The following is a 17,405-nucleotide window of genomic DNA, read 5'->3' as shown; positions in this document are numbered from 1 at the left end:
AAGGCAAATACAGCGCTGGACGGCAGGGGAGTCTCGCTCCACCAACTGCCGTCCTTGGCAGGTTTTTCAGTCTTGCTTTTATCTTGCTTCTTTCCTCCGATGATGTATGTGTGACGTGTTGCTAGGAGGGTCTCTTTCTGTCCCTCGGTGGTCGCAGAGATGAAGGCTGTAGTTGTAAGCTGGAATTCCTGAAACTTAAAGCTGATTAAGCAAGTAGAGAAGGAATGGGCAAGGGTCTGTTTGCCTATAAGCTTAGATAGTGACATAGTAACTTCCTGTTATCTTGAGTTATTTGATCTCCAGTGAACAAAAAATAGTTAATGTTTATCACATTTTCCCTTTTCTTTGTTTTATTGCCTCCTTTTGTCCATTGATCGTAACCTGCATCTGCTGGTCACAGCAGGGGAACACAGAGCGAAGCTGCCGAACTGGGCAGGGCATGCCATCCTCACCCTGATTCCACTGAGGCACCAGCAGTGAGGTGTTCTAACCATCCTCTGCTACCATAATTGTGAAAAACGCCAATCACTTGTTTTAAAATTTTAAAAGTTTCATAGTAAATAAGATGGTTATAAAAATAGAATTAGAGTAAAAAAATTGAACAATTTTAGAGTTAGGACAATACGAGACAATAAAAACAAAGTTACAGACGTCTGGGTGCCTTCCCGAGCCACAAGCTCTGGACAAGGACCCCTGTTAACAAAGGATTATCTCTTAAAAACAATAGCCTGTTGAATATTCATACATTTCATACATGATGCATAAATTCCATTCTAACTAAGAATTGTCTCTGGTTATTATCATTTTTTTTTCCTTTAGTCTCTATGGCATCCTCAAGGCTGAGAGAGACAGGAGGAGTTGGTCTCTTCTGATAAGGATGTAGTAAATTCTTTTTTCTCTGAAAGATTTACGTTTTCCTGTGGTTGGTACATAAAAACTACATTTTAACTACAAAACTACATTTACCATACTATTAAACCATTAATACAACACCAACAACCAACACAACACAACGCATATAGTAAATATCTTGTGTAGAGCCATATAATATGCACTTTTCACACTATGGTTTTAGCATGAATTTTTATATCATGTATTACACTTACATAGGTAGAAGGCTTTGATAGAACCTTGACTTGTTTTATCTTAGCAACAGGCACTGTCTACTTCTGGTTTTCTCGTATATACAGCAAACAGATTTTTTAAGCATTGCACACAGTAACACTAGAACAGGCTGCCAGCCACATTTCATCACCTTCTTTCCAAAAAACTTAATTAAAATAATGTCTTGCAACTGTAATAAATGAACAAGCCCAATTCCATAAATCAAAATTTAGAATTTTATTTTGAGACTTAAATTCAGTCTCTAACAGCCACAATTAAAAGGAACAGCGTCGAACCCCAGGTTTCGGCACTGGGTGAACACAGAAACGGACTCTATCACTCCGTAACTATCCTGTTCACAAAGTGTGTCCCGAGCCACTGGTTTTTATACAGTCTTTCACTGAGAGTGGAGGGCGACCGTAGTGCTCTTGCTTCTTGGTCGCCTCATTAGGTATTCATGTTCAGGTCTCCGGTTGGTTGAATAGGTTCTCGGAGTCAAACAATGTCATGACTGCTGGGTCCGGAGAGGGTTTTTGGAAATGGTAAACTGGGCCGGAACAGATAAGATATCTATCTTCTCTTAATCGCTGGGTCGTTAGCAGGTCCATCTCCGGGGGAGACACAGTCTATTTCATCATCTTCCCCATTCTTTGAGTTATTGGTTATCCTGAGGCTTTTCCCGGCAGGGACCCTCCCTGTCTCTCAACCCCCGTGTCCCCCTCTTACAGTTCAGTTTTTAACCCCAAATACACTTTAGGTTTTACAGAGCTTAATTCCGACCGAGCGATAATTAACTTTATATTACATATCACAACACCTACTACGAATTAACTTTAGGTCACATATCACACAACTAATCAGATTTGATAGGTGTTATGGACGATAAATAGCCAATTTGATATAAAGTAATTTTATTCTGCCATTTTTAAAAACAATCTGAAACAGCCAGAATAAAAGAGACAACCTCGATCCCGGGTTATCGAAGTTGGGTTAATGCAGAGACGGCTACAACTGAACCAGTCCTCCCCGTTCATGATCCCTTTGATTCAGTGAGCAGGTTTTATACAGTTTTTCTTCCCTGAGGCAGTTTTATTGTTAGTTTGTGTCTGCTGTGCATATTCATGTATTTTCTTTCTCTTGGCCGCTTGGCTTCCATGGCATTGGGATGCTGATAGTGACATCTCCAGGTTTTCCACTTCTAGATTTGTATCATGTGTTAATCACCAGAGAAGGCAGTGGACCCTCCCTTGATGGATGGGACATCTCCTGTCTGGCCATTCCCTTTCGGTTGTTAATTTGGACTTTGCCCTGCAATTGTCTGGAATCTCTACAATTGCAAATTAGTTTCAGCCCCACAGTTTTTGGAAACCTCAGCTTGTAATACAGTTTATAGGTTATAACATATAACACACTTAAAACACGAATTTATCTCAAAACATATATCACAATAGGCAATTCAGGGACCACTGTTACAAGCATCTTCTTGTTGCTCTGTCGCACTATATACAGAATGCTGATGTTTGTTTTAGCCTTTCACTTGCACTTGTGAAAAATGAAAGTTCACTCAGAATATTTTTCAAAAGTTTAATAAGGGAATAGAAAAGGACAATGTCCAGTGCTGGGGTGTTCCTGGTTATTGGCCAATGAACCCACCGGTACATTTATATACTGTTACTTTACTAAGGTACATACATATTCATAAGTTTCATGTATTATTCAAACATTCTTGTGAACTGTTTGATGTTAAGGGAATTCTTCTGATTGGTTTCTTCATACTCTGGCTTATCTGCATGACATCCTGTGTTTCAAGTTAATATATTTTATTCCTCCTTGTGTCTCCATCTTGTTGTTTTACATCCTCTGATAAGGATTTAGTACATCTTCTTTAAATTTAACATGGTATTTTCCAATTGTCCTCCAGTGCTCTGGTTTGTGTCACTCATCACTTGGAGATGTCAGCAGATGTGGGAAACAACTTAATTGCTTTATACAGTTCTTTCAGTTACATAGAAGTATTTTATATTTTGCTAAGGCTTACAGTACAATATATTAATCACACTATTATTTCTATGAGCTATAAGGTGTATATATTAGCATTATATATTCATTGCACTATTATTTCTATGGGCTATACCGTGTATACTTAAAATGAAAATTTAGGTTATATTAGTAAGCAACTAAGAGGGGTTATAAATTGCGCTATACTTACAATCAATAACAACATATATAGACTAATACACAAATGCGAAAGCCAATATTATAGGGTCATTTTTAACACACTGAAACAAGTAGTTATAGTAAAAACTTAAACCACTGTCTAAATCTGAAATACCTGTGGTGTATTAGAAATCAATTGCTTGAATCCAACTGCTTTTCACTGTTTTTCAGTGTACAATCAGTAATAGTTAATGAATGTAATATAGGCACCAAAAAATTAATCTCTTTAAAGTTGGGGATTTTGGGGTATTTTTGTAGTTTTCAGAGTGAATGGTACATCCTCAGTTGTGCATTCTTAGGCTACACGATGTGTATTAGAAGGCAAAATGGAAATTGCAAGATTTTTTTCCTCTGAAAATTACAGATGTGATACATTGATTATAGTTGATAACTTGAGGCATTTTGATTTCCTCTGACCCATAATAAATACTTTCCTCAGAAGGTAGGAGAAAATTCATGTGGTCTGGAATGTAGACATACTTGCACCCCAAAATGAAGGATATAGCAACAAAAAACCAATTCTTCTCAACAAATAGTTAAATTGGCTTGAGTTATTACTGAGAAAGCTGTTTCAGGTACCATTAGCAATAGGATGCTTCCAATTTGACCAGTCAGAGCTCTTTCAGAAGGAAAGGAATATAAACTTGAGAGAAAACACCAGTAGAAGTAACATCAAAATAAAATTATAATTGAAAAATACCCCAACTTCCTAGCAGCTTCTCATGGTAGTAATTTTTTTCCTCATCTGTTGGTGAGACTCTCCCTTTGGTATTGCTTGCCTGCACCAAGTCACATTTCCCTATGTTCTCCTTGTCTGGCAGCACAAGTAAATAGTCATTCAGGTTTAAGTGGTGACATGTCAGGTGGGCTGTCTTGGTTACCTATGTTGTCCCTTCAAGCCTTTCCAACTTGTCATCTCTCTCTTTGTGCCAGTTGTTTCTGTAATCAATTTTGTCTTGTCACTTCTCTGTTTCTGCATCTGGTTTTTTTTTGTTGCTGTTTTTGTGGTTGTTTACCTATATGTTTCCCCCTCCTCCCTTTCTATCATCATCACTCTGAGATGCTCTGCTCTGTTCCTCTGACTGTCTTGTTTTAAAAATGTTGCCCTGTTGACTCAGTGTTAAGTGGAAAATGAACATACAGGAAGGGAAGAGGTTGCCTTGGTGGCTGCTGACATTAAAGTTGCTTATAACTTTAGGCACTTGTAGTCCTGATCTCTTCTTCAGAGAATTAGCCAGAACCAAGAATGAGAGAATGAGGCTAAGGATGTCTAAATTTATAGAAGTGAGCTTGTAGGTGGCTGTAAGAAAACCTTGTAGTACTATGCAACTAACTTGTTTCCCTAGACCAGGAAAGGCATTTTATGTTCTTTGTCAACTTAAAGCATGCAGTAAAGCATCAGACCAAAATTTGTTCCTCTATGTGCCATTCCCACAGATGCCTTTCAGCATCCTGTTCTGGACTTTGTTCTCCAAAGGCAACAATGATAGGGCTGCAGTCTTCCATTGACTCGTTTGGAGTAAGGCTTTGGGAGCAAGTCCTTTAAATTTCTAAAAGAGCAGTAACAACTGTAAACAAACCTTTACTGTACAGTGTAGCAGCTTTGACTAAAGCAAATATAGTTCAGACCCAGAAGCATAGTAATATCAGTAACTTTCTAACTGGCTTCAAATCTTTTTTTTTTTTTTCAGTTTTCCCCTCCAAGCCATCAAGACAGAGCAACAGCAAGATGCTTGTAATAGTGATCCCTGAATAGCCTATCAAATCTGATTAGTTGCAAGACACTATTTTAACTAAAAGTTTTTTGGAAAGGTGACGAAATGTGGCTGGCAGCCTGTTCTAGTGTTACTGTGTGCAGCGTTTAACAATTGACAGTGCCTTCTGCAGTAATGGTATCTTAATAAGTGCACAATCACACAGTGTATCATGAAGAGCTAGTGTGATATAAACTCAAATGCTACCTGAATCTACAGTGTGACTGTCTCTCTGGAAATGGTGCATTTCATTAGTTTGCTGTTGATGTTCCTTAGCTAGTTCTGTAGTTAAAATAAGGTATTGCATATGGCAGAGGAATACATTTTCCCACTGTGCCTTAAACCTAATGCAGGTGCCTTGTCTGCACTAGTATTTTACTACAAGATTGCCAACAAAAACAAAATACTTATTGTTTATGTGGGATATTTTGACACTGAGGATGCATCCAAGGCTTTATGCAGTTCCAGATTGATATACTACTGAAAACCTCCCTGGATGCTAGATGTGCACATCTTGAACTTTTCAGGATTTTTATGCATTGCTACTAGTGTCCCTGGAGTAAATTAATTTTGTCATAGTAACTTGATGTTCTGTTGCCCAAGATCAGTGTGTGAGATGGTAAACTTAATATGTCCTTGAAATGGCCTACTGGAGAGGGGTTATAAATTATCATTCTAAAAATTATCTCTTTGCATTTTCTTTTCAATGTCCTTTATGTAGGTACAGTCTGGAGTAAGCTGCTTCTGGTAAATGAGGAAGACAGCATAAACCCTATTGCCTGTAGATAACTGGTTCTCCATTGAAAAACTTCCTTGTCAATTGAGTTGCCAAAGTGAGTAGGTTACTTTCATAAAAAAATTAAATCCTTTAGAAAAGTAGCACTTGCTTTTCAGTCTGAGGTATTAACTAGAAGAAATACAAACTTTGAGAAATTAAAGAAAGTGTGTAGAGGCCTTCTCCCAAGTTCATCTCTGCTATAATAGTAGTGAATGATGGGCAGCCATAGTACATGCTTGCAGACAGTGCCTCACAGTCTCCAATGACATACAGAAGACCAGTGAGGTACATGGAGTCTGTATGATTTCACATATGGCCTGGATTTTTTGATAATAACAAATCAAGTTGACATCTTAATTGCTATTCTCATACAGAGGAACTAGCAATGTAGCAGCTTGTCTGGCAGTGTGATATGTGTCTGAAAGATGCAGCCTATGTCATGTAGGTAGTATTCAAGGTATTCAGGGTGCTGTAGTCTGCAGTCTGATCTTCCCCTCTGTGGCACTGGAACTAATAAAGCCCATTCATCTCTAGTGGTTGACGTGTGTGGTGGTTCTTTAGAACTGTACTGGGTCATCTTGTGGCTTTGCCCTTAACATCGTTCCTGAGGTGGCAGGCTCAGCACTGTTTCACCACCTTTTTCTTCTGCTTTTGAAACTGCAGTGTTTTGTTTGCTTCTAAGAAGCAGTTGCCAGCTAGTGCTAAAACCAGTTCTCTGGCTTTAGTGGACTGGTTTTGGACATAATGCCATTGTTGACAGAGATGGTGAGATGTGCTAAGAGCAACCTGACAAATGTCGAGCAGAATGACACTTTTATGTACAAAGTACACCTGGAGTTGCCCGGCATGACTCACTTGCCCATGGCCCAGCGTCTGCTCACTGTGTTTCACAGTCTGGTTGCACCCAGGTAATCTTCATACAGCTTTGGCTTTAGCTGTGTGTTCAAATGCCATTAGACAATATGATTGGTTCACCTATTGATTTCAGCAAAATGTTGAAAGGGACTTGAGCACAGCAAAAGAGACTTTCCTAAAGTACTTTAAACTGGCTCTTCCTGCCCCCAGATGTGTCAGCAGCCATCAGGAGGAATAGCTAAGATGTCTGTATAATCCTCACCTTATGACACCCTCTAAGGTAACATTTACAGTTAGAATCAGCAATGGAAACAGTGAGGCTAAGAGTAAAATCTTGATAGGGGAATGATGGGTGTGAATGTTAGATCTGCTCCATGTTGTGGTTTGAGTGCTGTCTGCTGCTGGTGGGATGTACCAGATAACTTCATGTGTTGGATTTCTTTAAGAGACTAGACGACCACCGATGGCAAAAGGAAAAGAGTCTGCTCTCTTTCACTGTGTGGGATATGTTATAAATAAAATCGACCAGATTCGATTTATCAGAAATTTAGAATTTTATTGTGAGACAAAATATCAGTCTCAGAAAGCCACAATTAAAAGGACAGCATCGAGCCCGGGATCGCCGCTGGGTGAACACGGATAACAGACTCTGCCAGTCTGTTATCCCCCCAAGTTCACAACTTCGGTCTCCAGCCGCCCCTTTTTATACACTGGATCGTGGAGTGAAGTCCGGGATTCTGATGGTCTTCTCTCCGAGGCGTCTTCATTAATCATGCAAGTCCCGGTATCGGGAGTTTGAATGGACCGGTAGGGTGGAACAATGCAGCTCATGGTTGGGCCCGGGTGTGTCGTGGATATGTTAATTTTCAACGGAGACGAGTAGAGATATCCATCTGAAGTGATTATCTCGGTCTCTGGACTTGTATCTCCATTTTCTGTTGTCCTTTGTATCCTTTCAGGGATTCCCGGCAGCGATAGTTTCTAGGCCCCCTTTCTGGTAATTCCAATCATACTTTCCTCGTGTCCCTCCCGTGCTTCCCGAGTTGAGGAAATTCTTTTATTTTGGTTTTTCCATTTTACTTTTACCCATATTAGTTTGAACAAATCTTTAACACTCATATTTATACAGTGAACATTTACCCTTTATAATTTGATAACACGAATTAACTTTAGCACATATATCACAGGATATAACAGCTTTTTATTCTTGAGTCCTGCCCTGCTTGGCTGGAGCCCTTCCCGATGACTCCCCGGTGCCAGAGAGACCTAGGCCTCTCCCATGTCGGGGCTTTTTCCCCAGGGAGCAGGGCCCAGAGGCAGGGGGACAAGACACTACCCAGTCAGGGATAAAGTGGGAGGGGAACAGAGTTAGGTTACATTTCAGTGTGGGGGATGGGCACTGCTGGGCAAGGACAGACCACATGATACAGAGAAAAAACATAATGCATTACAACATTTCCCCTTTTCTTATTAAATTAAGAAGGAGGAAGGCTCAGTTTGTGGGAGATGCTCAGAGTTCGGACCTTGAGTACCTTTAAAGTTGCAAAAGAAAAATGACCTTTAGTGCAAACAAACTGTCTAGAAAAACACTGTTAAGGAATAATGATAATTAGAAGGAGAAGGTTCGGCGCTTTCTCCTCCTCCAGGCAGCACTGGCCACTTGTGGGGCCTCTGCAGGTGGCTTTGCAGTTTTAGGGATGAAAGGTTTCACCCACTCAGCTGGCACCCACTTGAGACCTGGGGGAGTGCACACATAGGCGTACCCACGACCCCAGGTGACCTGATCATGAGGACTTTTTGTTTCTCTGGTCACTGGATCCTTTACTATCATAACTGGTGACTTTTGCTGAAAGGTAGAACTGGTTAAAGCAGGATTATTTAGTTTAACATTTACATTTTCTATTTTTTTTTTGAAAAATTCCCTTTGGACCTTTGAGACCTCCCGCCCCCATTGTCCTGAAAGTCCAGAAATTGCTTCTTTAAAGGGCATTGAGATACCCAATGTCCAGCCTGATCGCACAGGAGACATGTTGTTCCTCTCTTGGGTGGTGGCCGTGGTACAGGCACAGGAGGCACGGTGTCTGCAGCAGCAGCTTTTTGTGGCGGCTTGACTCTGGAACTGTGGTTTTGATGAGCCTTTATGAAGGGAATCTTCCTGGCACACACCTGGAGCATGTCATGTAAAGGTAAAGCCGGTTCTATAGACAGGCTGAGGACAGCTGCCTTGCAATGTTCGTTTGCATTGGTCAGCGCCATCTCCTCCAGGACCTGTTCTTGGGCTCCTTCATTCTTAACCTGTAACTCGATAGCTCGGGTTAACCGCTCCATAAATGTTACTAAAGGTTCTGATGGAAGCTGCTTTATTTTACTGTAAGGTTGGAAAGACTTATCGGGCTGGGTTGCTAATCAAATTGGCAAATTCTTATTATCAACAGCCATTTCAGGATTTTGCCAAAGCTCCGGAAGTAAATCTTTTTGAAGGTCAAAGGGAACTGTAGTATTCCTTGCTAAATTTGCTTTTAAACAGTTGCAAAAGTATTCTCTTTCATATCCAAATTTGGCCTGAGCTTTGCATAAACCCTGAATTGCTTGTTGGGGGAAGGGGTCCCAATTACTGTGGACAGCACCCCCTCTTTTTGACTGTTGATATGTGAAAGGGGTGGCAGAAAAGCCGGGATCGCTTCCTGCTTCCAGGTTCCCGGCTCCCCCCCTTCCTCCCTCCAGGGCATGGGAACTGGGACTGTGGGTGGGGAAACCATGGGAACCAGGGGCAGGGAGGGGCTGGAGGCTTCAGTCACACAGGGAGGAGTTGGAGGGTGGAGGTTTGAGGGTAGGGGGCAGAGTCAGAGGAGAGGGCAGTGCTGGGGGCAGCACCGAAGGGAAGGAGGGGTCTGGGGAGAAGAAGGGATTGCGGGAAGGAAGGACAAAGGGAGAGACTCCTCGTGGCTCGAGAGCACATGGCTTCGGCCATTTTGGACAAAGGAATCCCCTCCATCTTGTGACCCCCCCCCCACCTGGGGACCCCTAAGATGGGAGGTTTGAGCACTTGGACTGCCTGCAAAGGTACAAGCTGGGGAAAATTCACAAAGAACTGGCTTTTTTCCCTTTTCATTTTGCTTTTGCAATGCAAACTTAATTTTTAAGCTATAAAAAGCAAAATTTGCATCTTCTTTAATATTAGAGGAGCCAGATTCAACTATTTTTTTCGTTATAGCCTCCCAAAATTCTGGGAAGCTTATTTTCTCTAATGATAAATGTGGAAACTGAGAAAACAACCACAGAGTTAATTTTTTCATCTGTTTCTTTGAACAATGGGTCCGCCCATCATCCAAAGCACTTAAAATGTGGTAATAGACTCTTTTTTGAGACACAGACAGCCTAGCACCCATTTTTGGCTCAGATTTTGAGTTTCTGTGTCCCCTTTAACTGTGACTGAGAAACCGAAAGGAAAAAAAACCTCGCTGGAGAGAAAAAAAAAAAAAAAAGCCAAACGGTGAAACAGTTTCCTTTTCCTCCCCCCCCAGGTTGCCGAAAGAAGCGTGCTATTAAAGGTTTACTCTGAAAGCAAAAACCTTCCCCGCAAGAGAAAAAACCCTTTTCCCTGAGGTTCAATGCCTCTTAAAAAGATTTTCCCTTAGAAAACCAAAAGTGGTACTCACCAAAAATTCAGCGTTCCTTTCCTTTCTTTCCCAATCACTCCTTTTGCCTGAGACTGACCCTTTTTGGTGCAAAAAGAGCTTCTAGTCCCAGATCCCAGGGTCATCTTTCCACGAACATGTGGTCACCTTCCCTGGGAGCAGCTTGCCGTTCAGGGGGCTTCTTTGCAGCATTCCGATGGGTTCTTTAAGTCCAAAGGAGAAAACTACAGCCTTGCCTGTGGAATCCTGTGTTTCGGAGACTCCACAGCGAACACCAAGCCTGACGGGTCTGTCTCTGCGTGGGTGGGCTACGTTTTGTGACTCACGTACCTGCGTGAGATTCCTCGGCCACGTGCTCCCTGAGTGGTTCTTCCAGGTTTTGGGAACCTTTTGTGGCTTCGAGCCGCACATAAGGCACCAGATGTTGTATTTCTTTACGAGACTAGATGACCGCTGATGGCAAAAGGAAAAGAGTCTGCTCTCTCTCACCGGGTGGGATATAACAGCTTTTTATTCTTGAGTCCTGCCCTGCTTGGCTGGAGCCCTTCCCGATGACTCCCCGGTGCCAGAGAGACCTAGGCCCCTCCCGTGTCGGGGCTTTTTCCCCAGGGAGCAGGGCCCAAAGGCAGGGGGACAAGACACTACCCAGTCAGGGATAAAGTGGGAGGGGAACAGAGTTAGGTTACATTTCAGTGTGGGGGATGGGCACTGCTGGGCAAGGACAGACCACGTGATACAGAGAAAAAACATAATGCATTACAACATTCATGTTTTTGAAGAATGGCTGTTGGGCATTTCATATCGCTGGAGGGCTTCAGAAACAAAGGGCAACTCTGATTCTTTGTTATTTATAATGCCACAAGGAGGACTTTAACAATAATTTATTTGAAGAATTATGCTGTGGTGTCTTAAGAAAGATATTATGATGTATTTCTAATCTAGCAAAAGAACTGATTATGTTATTAAATACACCATGAGGATCCTGGAGGAGCTCTTTCTCAGGGCAGGCTGGCTCTGTTAAAACCTGGCTAGATGCTTCTGTGTTTAACATTGTAGGAGAGTGTGGGGACGGTGATGAGAGATCTCTGGGGTCCAGGGCAGCTCTTGAAACGTGGTTTATTGCATAGTTCACTGGTGCAAGAGCTTTGCTTAAGCTGCCAGCCACAGCTAAAAGCGTGCCCGAACAAAGAGGCCCAAGTTCTTGTTACAGTACATTATATCTCCTTCTGTGTTGAATATTCTAGTTTGCACTAACCAACCAGTACAAGACACAAATCCTACAGAATTTACATACAGCCTATAGGAACTACTACATTACCATACCATGCCACATTCCAAACCCTAAAAGCTAGTTTCTAGACTCCTTTTCCCTGCTAGCTTGGCAGGGTCTCTCCCCCTTGGACCCTTGGCATCCTTTTGTCTGTTAGGGATATTGCTCAATCAACAGGGATCTTGCCTTCAGCTAACTCAATCACTGTCTTCCGGCTTGGCATCCTGCATCTCAAAGCTTGCTTTCATTTCTATTTCACTTATAGGTTTCATGCTGTTAGAATCTTTTGCCAAGCAATCATATTTGTAAGGCTTTCCTGTTTCATCTTATCCAACAAACATCTTGGCCATGTAGGATTTGCATCCAAATTTTAAGTTGCTAATAAAATTCTGTGGGCAGTAAACGAGGCCTCTTGTTGCCATTGTTTTCTTGTGTGTATCCAAAAAAATCTTCCTAATGGTACCATTTATTGTATACCTGTATTGTGCATTATCCAGTGTGTCTAGACAAGTGCCATGATGGCTGACTGCATGCCTAGTATGATAGTATCCATTTTTAGAGCAGCTAGGATTAAACTGAAGAGGATAAGTGTGGTATTTCCAGTAGGAAGGGCTAGTCTTAATGCTAGTGGAGTCAGGGTGTGCTCTATGGTGCTGGGACAGAGCAGCCTCTTAACACTGTGATCTGCAAAACTGCCTTTCTGATCAACCTGGCTGCTTCTTGGCTCTGTTTTGTCCTCTCTTCTTAAGTTTGCTAGTTAGATTGTCAGAACCTGGGCTAAGTTCTGCTTAATCAATTCTCAGAGCTATAAAATAATTTTTCTTGTCTGTCTTGGGAACAGGATAAACAGCGTCTGCCACATGTCCCTTAATCTAGAGATAAGACAGTGTAGAACTGCATAGGCTTATGCTGTACTACATGTTAAAGATGTTTTAAAATGTTTTTCAGGTTCTAAATGGCTTCTAAGAAGTTGGGATCTGAATCTCATGGTAAGTGAAATTTGGTATCCCTGTCTCTTCAATAGGATGAATCCTACTATTGCTGCTGACTCATGCCCCAGCCTAGACAGTCCATAGAGACTAATCTGTTTAGCCTCCGAGTAAGTTTTTTTTAGAAATTAAGTACCTTGCTTTCCTTCTTGCATAGGTACTTGCTGATGCCATGCCTGTTCTCTGGTTAAACTGAAATTCAGCCTGTGACTGTTTCCTACTTGTTCATGACAGAATAATACCTTCCCCTTCCCCCCACTTCCTTCTTCAAAATCAAAGCTGAACTGCAGTTGTGATACTGATTTGATGTTTGCTGAAGTGGACACTAGATTTGTATCTCCTTTCTATGGAAATCACGTGAACAGCTGGATTGAAAGTGAAGCTTTTAATATATCATAGAACTATGCTTGCTTTTTGCTCAGCAGTGAATTTTTTTCCTAAATTGGACTAATCTGGTTCAGCAGGCAAGTGAAGAGAATATCTTCTTCTACATTTGATATGCATAGTGTCATGTAGGTGATTGGTATAATAAAAATTATTTGCCTGTATATGTGCTTATCTCTTAAGGATTAATATTTCTGTGGAACATTAAAGTCCAGTTTGTTGTATGTCATGCATTATTGTAATGCTTTTTCTCTGTATCACGTGGTCTGTCCTTGCCCAGCAGTGCCCATCCCCCACACTGAAATGTAACCTAACTCTGTTCCACTCCCACTTCTCCCTTACTGGGTAGTGTCATGTCCCTGCCTCTGGGCCCTGCCCCCTGGGGAAAAAGCCCCGACATGGGGGGAGGGGGGCGATCTCTCTCTGGCACTGGGGAGCCATTGGGAAGGGCTCCAGCCAAGCAAGGCAGGACTCAAGAATAAAAGCTGTAATATCCCACCCGGTGAGAGAGAGCAGACTCTTTTCCTTTTGCCATCGGTGGTCGTGTAGTCTCGTGAAGAAATACCACAATGCATCTTCAAATCAGCAATCATTCAGTGCAGTACTGGGCAGTTCATGTGAAATTTCTAACATAATTTTTCATGCTATAGAAACTTCTGCTTTTAGAAACTCAGCATTGTTCTTTCTGGATAATTTTTCTGATAAGAGGGTCCTGGAGAATTCCATTTTTCTTTCAGCTTTTTATTCAGTCTTGCAAGTAAAAAGTTGAGCTACAGAATAAGAAATGCCTCACTTAAATACATGGTTAAGGATTAATAAAAATGACCAATTGTGGTGGTTTCAGGCAGATTTTTGAGAGAAACCCTCCCACAGGGCCCCCCTCCCCTCCTCCAACTGGTTCGGGAAAAAAGATTTCCTCAGAGAGAAGTGGAAAAAACCTGTTTATTAAACAGGCAAAGCACTCCCAGCACAATACCCGATGACAAGAGCTTCGTGCCGCTTACGGAGGGATAACAAACTTAAAGAAAGTCTCCTCAAGGGTCGTCACTGTGCTCCACCACTCCGTATCTGCTGATGCTGGGAGAAAAGGAGATGTGCAGGGCTGATCTTGGTGGGGTGAGTCCCCTGTGGAGGCCCCCGGTGCTTCCCCAGGTCCTTAGTCCGGAGAGGTTGGAACAGTTCCGAGGAGAGGACAGAAAAAGCAAAAAGGAAGGAAAAAAGGACAAAAAAAGAAAAAGAAAAAAAAAGCAAAAAGCTTCAGCTATTCTACAGCGTCTAACTACGCTAGCACTAAACTAACTAACTGCTGGGGCAAAAAAACAACAGAGCTTCTTTTGTCTTGCCGTGTTCCAGCTCCCCCGCTTCAAGGTCACTCCGATGAGCAGGGTTTTCCTGGGGAAAAACAAACCGCGCTTGCCCTCCCCCCTGCACCCAACAGACGATTGGGGATACACAGTCACCCCATGACACCAATCAAAACTTAATTTTTATATGGTCTCCTTTGTGGCCCAGTGATCCTGCTGCAAGATAATGAATTTATTTATTTGCAATCTGCCACCCTTTTACCAGTTGTTCTCTTCTATCTACGAACATTCTGAACTGCTTGTCCTTTGAGTCTATTTTTACTTCTCTCTTTTCCTTCCTAAACCAGACTAGCAAAGACACTGCTCAGAGCTAGAATTCAATCTGTCTTAAATATTTCTCAAAACAGTATGGTGTGGTGGGACATGCTCCTGGCTTCAAAATAACAAAATCAAAACAAATGGTGCTGTAAGCTGGCTGCTTAACTTGTCTACTCTGTGTGCCCTCTGTTCCTAATGATACCAGTGACACCGTCATGGTATTGTTTCTGAGGACTAGTAGAGCAACTTCCTTGGCTTATTATGTCTTAAGAAATTAGCAAGGCAATTTTTTTCAGTTTTCTCCAGGGTTGTTAAGAATTAATTCGACCAAGTGAATTTTGGCTTGCTGTAAAGCATCTAGTCCAATAGCTACCTGGTTTTTATCCGTTCAGTGTCTCTGGCAGGCTGATGAAATCAGTCAATATAGTTGATGTATCACTTGTACTTATTACTGAGCTGCTTATTGGAGGTTAGAAGACTGTTGTTGAATCACAGAATGGTTGAGGTTGGAAGGGACCTCTGGAGATGGTCATGTCCAAAACCCTGCTCAAGTAGAGCCACCTAAAGCACCTACTGAGAACTGTGTTCAGATGGAGATGAAGATGGGAACATAAGGTATGAATGGAGAGGAAGGAACACTTTTCCTGTTCTGGAGGGTGTTCTTGGCATACATCTATACCTATGCCTAAGTGTGTAACTTCAAATGCTCTCGTCATTTGAATAATTGGAAGTTCAAGCTTAAGTTCCAGTAATTAGTACCGTCTAGAAATACAGCTCATACCTATTGCACAAATGGTTTGTTATTCAAGTGCAGTATGTTAATATTACTGTTGAATTATCACTGTCACTATATAACTTGAAAACTTCTAATTCCAGTTTCTGAGAATTATGTGTGTTTTGTGACCACAAAAACTAAGTTCTACTTGGTTTCAAACCTGTTGCCCATTTATAACTAGTAACTGGTTTTATCTGAAATGTTTCCATTTTGCTACTGTAAGACAACGAAATCATTGCTTGATGAGACACTTAAAAGGGCTTACATTTTTTTCATGTACTCTGAGTTGTCTCTGAGCATGGGAGAAATACCAACAAGATATTCTTAAGAGGTCAAAACAAGAAGAAAAACTTTACTGGAAACTTCAGAAAATCAGAGAACCCTAGCAAAAGGTTTAGAGCAGCATTCAATCAACACAAAACACTTCACAAAATATTAACTTAGCCCATTCAACTTAACAAGCTCCAAGCCCATTCAATTTTAAGTTACTCAAAATTCCAAGAAGAGGGAATTAGAAGAAGAAAAAGAGAAAGAAAGAAAAAACCAAACATAGCTACCACTCCTAGTTCCAGTGGTGTTCAGCTAATAGAAATTCCAGGAGGAGGTAGGGTCAAGCAAGATGTGCTTTGCTTGTGTCTCAGGTTAAATACCCTTTGGCTTTCCTGGGCTATTCCCCCATGTGGGACTTCTGGTTATCTGGCCACTCTGGGGCTAGACTTGGGCTCCAGGGGTGGGGTGTGGAGCATTGCCTCTTGTGTGATAGTGGTAAGAAACAACACCCAGTTTTAAAATTTCAAAGGTTTATTGCACCTTAACAAAATACAACAAAAAACTGAATAAGGAGAAAGAGCAGCTCTGGGAGTCTCCGTGATTAGCAGCCATGTGCTCATCTACAAATTCCTTGTGAGGGGAAGGAGAAGGGCAGACACTGATCTCTTATCTCTGGTGCCCAGTAACAGGACCTGAGGGAATGGCCTGAAGTTGTGTCAGGGAAGGTTTAGGTTGGATATTATAAAAAGGTTCTTCCCTCAGATGGTGGTTGGGCATTGGAACAGGCTCCCCAGGGAAGTGCCTGATAGACTTCAAGAAGCGTTTGGACAATACTCTCGGGCACGTGGTAGGATTCTTGGGGCTGTCCTGTGCCAGACCAGGAGTTGGACTTTTATGATCCTTGTGGGTTCCTTCCAACTCAGGGAATTATTCTATGATTCTATGAATTCCAAATTAACAGGATATTCCTCATTTTAACAGCTTCTTATCCTTTTGGAGCCTGTGACTGCCTTGTCAATAGTGAAGGAATCCAAACAGTACCTTAACTGTCATCTGAGTATGAAAATGGGTCAGTGTCCTGAGTGGAGTGGGAGCTTCCGACAAAGTTTATTAAAGAAGCTCTGCCACTGAGTCACGAGGTGCCAAGAAGACCCCCTTGCTTTCAAAACTCCTCAGAGAGAGGAGCCTGAGCAATGCATCTTAGCCTCAGACTATCAACAGTGTGCATTTTGCAACTTTTCCCTGCAAGTTCTAATGATGGCAAATCAGATATATTTGTATAAAAATGAATTATTTATTAAGACAAATGAACAGACAAAAGATAACTGATGGAAGGTCTTAATCAGAATTACTACACAGTATAAAACTAAAAAAACTACTCATAGATTATAGTATAACATAAAACAGTGCACTATATCAAAGTACTTATAGTAAAGCTAGCAAAAGAAATAGTATTGCTTAGGAGTCAAACATAACTTACCACTGAAATGACAATAATGCACATAGATTCCTTCACTTAATCCATTGGAAAGTAACCATGAAATAGATGTCCCCACTCATGGGAGAAACTCCACACATTTCTAGGAAAATGTATAGAACATTTATGCTTTGCTGTAGTTTGGTGTGGCTTTTACAGTTGTAAAGTGTATCTGTCAGAAATTCAGCTTATATTGTCAAATCTTACTTCAAAAGTAAGATGCTTATCGGCAGTTGGGAGATGCTAGACCAGTGTTAACCCCATGGTTCCAA

The 17,405-nt window shown here is 41.6% G+C and overlaps 1 protein-coding gene across 4 annotated transcripts in view; it reads left to right on the top strand.

Annotated features, from left to right (window-relative positions):
- The window catches only part of LOC120764898 (ubiquitin-associated protein 1-like), an 80,292-nt gene that overhangs the window by 20,495 nt on the left and 42,392 nt on the right, over positions 1–17,405 (top strand). For 3 of the 4 annotated variants that reach the window (XM_040089022.1, XM_040089023.2, XM_058423895.1), the window contains exon 2: positions 12,565–12,605. In XM_040089022.1, coding sequence (XP_039944956.1) covers positions 12,572–12,605 — 34 coding nt within the window. In that variant the 5' untranslated portion in view covers positions 12,565–12,571. Of the gene's footprint in view, positions 1–5,855; positions 5,909–12,564; positions 12,606–17,405 lie in introns of those variants that run through there. The other variant, XM_040089024.2, reaches the window with a different exon arrangement.

This window comes from Hirundo rustica, chromosome W (genome assembly GCF_015227805.2).
Source record: "Hirundo rustica isolate bHirRus1 chromosome W, bHirRus1.pri.v3, whole genome shotgun sequence".
Classification (NCBI taxonomy): domain Eukaryota; kingdom Metazoa; phylum Chordata; class Aves; order Passeriformes; family Hirundinidae; genus Hirundo; species Hirundo rustica.
The sequence above is the reverse complement of the archived record's forward strand: the minus strand, read 5'-3'. Positions and strand labels throughout refer to the sequence as shown.